Source organism: Amblyomma mixtum, chromosome 3 (genome assembly GCF_055824585.1).
Source record: "Amblyomma mixtum isolate Tamu chromosome 3, ASM5582458v1, whole genome shotgun sequence".
In the NCBI taxonomy this organism is placed as follows: domain Eukaryota; kingdom Metazoa; phylum Arthropoda; class Arachnida; order Ixodida; family Ixodidae; genus Amblyomma; species Amblyomma mixtum.
Genome location: NC_143014.1, coordinates 103,447,556 through 103,455,582, shown reverse-complemented (window position 1 = coordinate 103,455,582; position 8,027 = coordinate 103,447,556). Strand labels below are relative to the sequence as shown.

General features: G+C 51.1%; 1 protein-coding gene across 1 annotated transcript; it reads right to left on the bottom strand.

The window, feature by feature from the left end:
* Positions 1 to 674: 674 nt before the first annotated feature.
* Positions 675 to 5,402, bottom strand: LOC149351208 (uncharacterized). The gene is made up of 2 exons (XM_089576990.1): positions 5,293 to 5,402; positions 675 to 3,887 (listed from the first exon to the last, which is right to left on the bottom strand). The coding sequence occupies exons 1-2, from the start codon at positions 5,314 to 5,316 to the stop codon at positions 738 to 740; spliced, it is 3,174 nt and encodes a 1,057-aa protein (XP_089433116.1). The 5' UTR covers positions 5,317 to 5,402; the 3' UTR covers positions 675 to 737.
* Between the last annotated feature and the right edge of the window lie 2,625 nt (positions 5,403 to 8,027).

The window sequence follows — 8,027 nt, the reverse complement described above, 5'->3', positions numbered from 1 at the left end:
GTACCTCGCTAAGCATCATTCATTGCCGGCGTTTCGCACGTTGTTAAAACTGTATGTTTGAACACAGCTTAAACTTGCAGCAGGTTGCACCCTTCGAACTCGCTCAGCACTCACGTAGCTTCATAACAGTGCCGAATTTTAGCTTAGAACATTCTTGAAATTGAATTTTGTCAGTTCACAAAAATATTCCAGTGAAGAAATTGTACGAGTTACAAGCCTCCGACCCCACTCACCTTTTGCATATAGTCCACTCGCAAACCGTCCGAACACTGTAAAACTTGCGCCTTGAGCATAAAGGTTGCATACTATATTGTCATCTATAGTAAGATACGACTTAAAAAAAACAGCAGTTGGTATCAATGAGCTATGATCCACGGTGTCGTGTATTACTCCGCTGATCAATCGCAAGAGTAAACGAAATCAGCTTTGTGATGTTTGACTACTGTATCACACAAGTCAGAGGCATCAAAAATCGGGAGCATATAATTTTTTCTGGCGGTTAGCTTTTTCGTTACTAACCAGGAAAGCTTTAACAGCGGACTACTTTTTGTCACCGAGGAATCTTGTGTGGCGGTCACTGCAGACCTAAGTTCAGTCCGACTATAGTACGCGGCAGCATGTGTATGCACTATCACAAACAACATTTTGGGGCTGCGAATGCGTTTTATTTCGATGCAAAATGAGTTAAAGACGATGTCATGTACAAGGAGTTCTTAGAACCTATTTACAACAGTTTGCTAGGGATGAAGCCGCTTTATCTTTTTTGAGTATTCTACACCCAGACCTAAGAATGGAATCCTGATTCCTAAACCAACACCAAAACCACGAACATTCTTGTGGGGATGTCCGTACACATAGCCGCTGTCGATGTGCTTTACTGAATGGCTGAGAGGTACGTCGGGTCCAAACGCATGTCCCAAATTAAGCAACGGATACTTGAAGTCCTTGCTTGTAGGCATGACGTCTGTGTATTTGTAGTAGTGGTAAGGATCATTCAGGGACTCCTTGCCATATGGCCCCTTCTCTACAGTCACCGGCGCGGGCCCAGCGCCCACGAGGTCCGGTCCGTCGCCAGCATGACCAAGGCCTCCGTTCAGAGCTGCACCCTCAGCAGCGAGACCTCCGAGCCCCAAGCCTCCAACACCAAGGCCTCCTGTGCCCAGGTCACCGGCACCAGAGAAGCCGAGTCCACCGATACCAACTCCGGCACCCAATGCGTTTGCGCCTAGTTCACCTAATCCAGTAGGACTTGCTCCAACTCCTGGTAGAACGACAACACCCTGTCCTACCTCTTGAGACGTTTTCGCCATTTGTGCTGCTGCTTGGAAAGCTGCAACTCGCGCAAGTCGAATTATTTGCGCTTGCCGTAGCTTTTCATCTCCTTCTAAGGACACAGAGATGTCATCACTGTCGTTGCTTTCTTTACCTTTTTGATTTTTGCCGCCCTTGCCACTCTTGCCAGAACTGCGACCCTTCCGTCCTGTTTCAGCACGGCCCTGTCCCTTGTTTTCACCGTACTCGCCAGACCCTCCGAGTGTGGCACCCTTTGCACCACCAATGGACTCAACATAATCCCCCGAAAGTCCTCCATATTGGTAAGAAAGCATAGGAAGCCCGGTGTAACCACCCTCGCCACCAGCTCCCTTTATGTCTTGGCCACCGTAACCGCCAGCTCCACTTCCTTTAAATTCTTGGCCAGCGTACACTTCTGCAAGCCCTGCTCCCCCACTATTGAATCCAGCAAGATCACCGTAGCCGCCAGCGGCACCTCCTTTCAGGTATTGGCTTCCATAGAGCTCTCCAAGCCCTCCACCTACGCCATTAAATCCAGCAAGACCACCGTAGTTACCAGCTGCACTTCCTTTTAAGTCTTGATTTACGTAGCCCCCTCCAAGCCCTCCGCCTGCACCATTCAATCCTGAAAGACCACCGTAACCACCAGCTTCACCTCCTTTCAGATTTTGGCTTCCATAGGCCCCTCCAAGCCCACCGCTTAGGCCATTCAATCCAGCAATACCACCGTAACCACCAGCTCCAACTCCTTTTAGGCCTTGGCTTCCATAGCCACCTCCAAGCTCACCACCTGCACCGTTCAAACCTGAAAGGCCGCCGTAGCCGCTACCTTCACCTCCTTTAATATTTTGGCTACCGAAGCTTACTGCAAAGCCTCCACTAGCGCCATTAAATCCGGCAAGACCACCGTAACCACCAGCTCCACCTTCTTTTAAGCCTTGGCCTCCATATCCCGCTCCAAAACCTCCGCCTACGCCATCAGCTCCAGCAAGACCACCGTAGCCGTTAGCTACACCTCCTTTAAGACCTTGATTTCCATAGCCTCCTCCAAAATCTCTGCCCGCGCCATTCAATCCAGAGAGACCACCATAGCCGCTAGCGCCACCAGCTTTTAGATCTTGGCTTCCATAGCCCCCTCCTAAACCGCCGCCTGCGCCATTCAACAGAGCAGATCCAGCGTAGCCTCTAGGTCCACTTCCTTTTAGGTCTTCACCTCCGTAGCTCCTACCAAATGCTCCCCCTCCTCCTATGAACCCTGCAACTCCGCCGTAGCCCCCAGCTCCACTACCTTTTAGTTCTCCACCTCCGTAGCCACCTTCTAGCCGACCGCCTTCACTAGTAAGCCCAGCAGGGCCGCTGTAGCCTCCACCTCCACCGGTTTTATATTTCTGGACACCGTAGGCTCCTTCCTGCCTTCCACCACCTCGTCCGCCTGCTCCACCTGCTTTAGAGTCAATGCCACCATATCCGCCATTAACACCCGCTCCAAAGTAACCCCCACCCCCACCAGCTTTCATGCCGTAGCCATTGACTCCGCCTCCACCAATTAATTTGTCCAGTCTTCCCGCAGCTCCTATTCCAAGAGACCCGCCGTGTTTTTCCAAGCCGCCACGTCCGGCTAATCCACCTATTCCTCCAAGAAAGCCACCAACGCCTCCATATCCACTGTGTCCAGTTTGGTGCGGTCCACCGAAGGCACCAATTTCACCACCAAGACCGTTAGGCCCACCATTTCCACCGATGCCACCAGCGCCAAGATGTGCACCATGACCGCCAGGACCGCCTTGTCCACCAATGCCGCCTAGGCCACCAAGGCTATGCAGGCCACCGGGGCCACCCAGGCCACCCAGGAAACCCAAGCCACCGTGGGCACCGAGGCCACCAGGGCCATATAGGCCACCGGGCCCGTATGGACCACCTAGGCCCTCTGGGCCACCGGGTCCACCTGGGCCACCTAGGCCCTCTGGGCCGCCAGGTGCGCCTGGACCAGCTAGGCCCTCTGGGCCACCGTGTCCGCCTGGACCACCTAGGCCCTCTGGGCCACCGGGTCCGCCTGGACCACCTAGGCCCTCTGGGCCGCCGGGTCCACCAGGACCTCCGAAGCCACCTGGGCCTCCGAATCCACCTGGGCCTCCGAATCCACCTGGGCCTCCGAAGTCACCTGGGCCTCCGAAGTCACCGGGCCCGCCGTGACCAGCACCTTCTAGCCCACCGAAGCCGCCAGGACCAGCAGGCCCATCATGGCCGCCATGTTCTAGGCCAACGTTTGGGCCCATCGCTTGGTTTGGTCCGCCAAGTGCGTCGAAGCCACCGTAGCCGCTCGCTGCTGCTGCTTCAGGCCCGCCGTAGCCTCCTTTGTCATCAATACCACCAGCAGGTCCTTCGCCTACAGGGCCAACGGGGCCAGGTCCCTCGAAGTTGCCGCCATGCGGGCCTAGTTCTCCTGGGCCAGGGCCCCCGGGACCACCCAAAGCTCCTAGCTGTAGGCCTAGTCCTCCTAATCCGTCGAGGCCTTGATGCACGTCAGGCGGTCCCCCATGGAAATGGCTGGCCTTTGCGCTGCTACAGATGATTGCCAGCACAAGACCAGACACCTGCGGAACGGGTTAGAATTAAGGCGGAAACGTCAGTACATGTGCTCAGTGCAAAGACTATAGCTTTTCTCAATATTTTTTTAATTTCTTCGTGCGAAACTTGCAGTTTTGTCTGAAAATTTTACTTGTTTAATAGGTTTTATGCAGCAATTTTCTCAAGAAATATACTAAACAGAGGCTGTTTTCCTGCATGCAGAAGAAAACTACGCACACAAAACGACTCTTAGGTAATGTAGAAATAACTGAGTTGGTCGATGTTGTCATGCATGCAAACAAGACGTAAAACATGCACAGACAAAACAAAAGCAAGCAGTAATTTTGGAGCGGCAGTCCTTTTCAGACTGGCATAGATATTAAGAAAATGGACTTCTTTGTTAGTGAGGAGCATATATAATATAAATATCCAGGACACGGCCAGCCCCTCAGCAAAAAAACGTGTTGCCATCAGTATCAATCATGTCTCTGCAGCTCATGTCTGCCCAGCATGTCAGGAATAAGAGATAAACCTATCACGTCCTGCCGCATTCCCTGCGTCTATGATGTAATGCTTTCTCCACTTGCCTGGCATGACGAAAACAACAGAACCAAGACAGCACGTTAACGGAGCTTACTGTATAACGCTACTATAACGTTAATCTCAGTGCATACAACAGTAGCGAATAGAAAGTCAGAAAATAACATGAGAGCCAATTTACAAAGATTATTTAGAAACTGAGCACAAATAAAACGGAGGTCATACGGGTACTCAGCTGCCGTAATAATCTTTGCAAGTCGTTTGCAGAATGGAAGTGAATTAACAAAGAGCAGGAGAATTTAAAGCTAAAAACTAAAAAAAGCGAAGATGAAGCAAACAAACAAGCAATAAGGGCAACTTCGCATGTCCACAGGCATCACACTGAGGTTCTTACAAAAAAAGCACGAGAGCTCATTCACTTGCTCGCTAAAATATTCCGTGTCAGGCAGGAATCATTCGCCTACATTAGTTTTCTTTTCAATTCAAACCAAAAGGCTTTGTGCGTGTGGACTCCACAGCTGCAGTAAAGAACCCCGCTCTCAGCAGGACCTATCTGTAATGAACGTGGCTCTTAGGCAGCGCTTCTAGTTCAGAGAGCACTGACAACACTTCAACGCGCGAACCCTACCGGCAAACAACGAACAGCGGCACTTTCGGTCGCACTTTGGTGCGCAACACGTGCGCGAGCATAGCACCCGAAAAGCGAGTCTGAAGTTGAAAGCGGCGACCTTGACAAAGCTCTGCCGGCATCGCCCGCGCTTCAATTCAGCGCCTCGTTTCGGTGCGTCCCGCGTCCGGTAAACAGAGAGCCCGCGCCGTCGGCAGCGCCGTCTTCCCGGCCATCACTGGCCGGCGCACACAGTCCGAAAGGAGCGGAATCCAGGCACTTACGAGTTGACGCATGGCGATGTTCATTGCTCGCGCGCATTTGTTTATCCAGTGCGCGGCATTTCTCTCCGGCGCCCTTTTATATGACGCCAGGGGGAGGCGGAAAAGGCGGCGCCTCGCTTTCAGGAAAAACGGAAACAGGGAGGCCCCGCCGCGAGGCGCCACTCCCCAGCCGCGGCGGTTCCTCAGTGCCGGCCATCGCGGCCGCTCTCGCGTGAGCAAACGCGTCCGCGATAAACGCCGATGCCTTATCCCCGGCAGCGGCTGCCTTTCTTTTTCTTAGCGCCGGTGCTCCCGCGCGGCGGGTCTTTATTTAGCGTCCGTCCTTTCAAGGCAGTCGCACGGCGCTCTTGGGCGGCACCTATTTTGAGTGGACGGAAGTCAAATTTTGAGTCCCCGAGCACAGTTTCGGCCGATTGGAAAAGTCCATTCCGAGTCGTTTGCATAGCGTAGATAAGAGATCGTCGGCGTCCGATTAGGCTTCCGCGCTCAAATGAGCGCCGCGGGTGAATATTATCGCAATAAGCTGTTCGCTTCGCGCTGCACGGCGTGGCAGAGCTTGTTTTCGCAAAGTTGCGGTTCTCGTTTCTCGTACACGGACAGCTTCGCGGGGTGGACGTGTTTATCTAAGGAGCCGAAAGCCGCGAGAAGATTGTTGTGCCTGTGGGTGCCCAGGAAAGCGGTGCGCGCAAAAATGATGAGGACCGACGAGATTGCTCGCTTTCGACGTTTCCTGGCTTGTTTTACTGACGTGTTGATTAATAACGCGTACTGAATTTGGGCTGGTTGCAGGACGGTGCAAATATAATCATTCAGCATTAACGTCTTGGTGACGCTCGCAGGCATGACACCACAGCGAATATCAGGCAAGCGCTTTTTATTCTTTATTTAAGAGTTATTATCCACGCCTGATTCTTATTCTGTACCACCAAACCGATGCCTGCATGAACTCTTTGATTACAACACATAGCTGCATGTCTTCAGATGCGTTATTTTTTGCGAGAGCACATGAAAAACTCCTGTAAGCACTTTCTGTCGCGTGCACTTCCAATGACATGTTCAAAAATGGCTGCCATGGGTGGGGAAAAAGCGGGCTGGCGGCGGACAGGCGACGCTGCAGTCACCAGCCGTCGTCGGCTGCAAGCGTAACTTGCGTGACGTGAACCTGCGCCGTCTTTATTCTCCTCTGGATGATAGTTAGTTGGTTTTGTTTTATGGGGTTTAATGTCCCAAAGCAACTCAGGCTATGAGGGACGCCGTAGTAAAGGGCTCCGGATATTTCGACCACCTGGGGATATTTTACGTGCATATTTATCTTTACATTTAAAACGATAAAGAGCGTCAATTGTACGATTATGTAAATTATCCTCTAAGAGCCACCTGTACTGTTCATCCTTCGTTCTTTTTCTGTAAGACTTTCCAAAGCCCGCTATACTTAACGGAACGCGCATAGAAAATTTATTTTTTATTCTTTTTGGGCTGCCACAACATAATACTTGTATCACAATCTATGAACTGGTTTTCAACACACTTTAATGATGGCATATACGGTAGTTCTTAAACAAACGTGACGTTTTAATGGTGAGAGCTTTAAAAGCGTGTGAAGAGCAAACACGAAATCAATCGCTCCTGGTCACGGATATTCTCAACTGGATTACACGTATTTGTATTGTGGACGTCATGCGACAAACGGACATCAGAGCGTACAAGAATGGCGAAGACAGAGATCTGAGCAAGCTGATAGGCATTCATAGCGTTAAGCAACGCGAAATACCGCGCAAGACGGAGAGAGGACGCAGCTGTGTATTTGTTGCTTCCGCTTCGCATGTCGTCTTTAGCGCTGCTGTGATGCCACGAGCGCAGAAAACTGTTCTGGTTCGTTGGCATAAATTCCTGAGCCGGACGTATCAGCAGAAAAGGACGGGAAAGCAGGGGGTGCATAGTGGGAGCACACTTTAGGAATGAAGAGTTAGGAAAGGAGCACTGCACGCTTCCGGCCGCAAAGTCAAATTAGCGCGGAAGTAAAATGCGCTCTGTGATGTCCCGCCATTAATTTCCCTTCTGTATTGCGAACTGAATTTTATTACATCTCAGGACTATCGTACATGATGTCAGTAAAGCACAGCGTAGCAGGGAGTGGAGGCTCACCAGGTTCAGGAGATATGTGGTCAGATAGAAATGATGCAGCAACCTGCCAGCTGTTTTCCTTGCTTCCCTTTAAAAGAGAGGACCTGGAAATTTAGGTCGTTATAGAAACGAAACCGGTTAACGGAGGCTAACCAAGGAATGGGCAAGATGCTAATGGCTGTCACTACATGTGACCTTCAAAAAATAAATAAAGAAAGAAGGTCGTTACGGCCCTCTGCGGTCTACGTCAGCAGGGTGCACTTCGTTTGGAAAAGTGACATATTTTTAGAGAGAAATGATCTTTATTCGGTATAAAGCAATTCGGTGCGTAAGGTTGCTCCGCTATTTGCAAAGCCTAATTACGTCGCACGCAAGCGGAGACTGCCTGCGTTCGCGTTTTATTTTATCGGGGCAGTACAGTTATAAATTTATATTTTTCACCTGGGATGGCGTAGTAGGTGAGAGGCTATGCTGCTGAGCACGAGGCTATGCAATCGATGCCTGGCGCCGGTGTCCACGCATGGATAGGGGAGTTAAACAGGTGGTCGTACCCTAAGGTGGTAGTGAAAATTTACCTTGATGCCTTACTAGGCGTGTTTTATGCTCCGTGC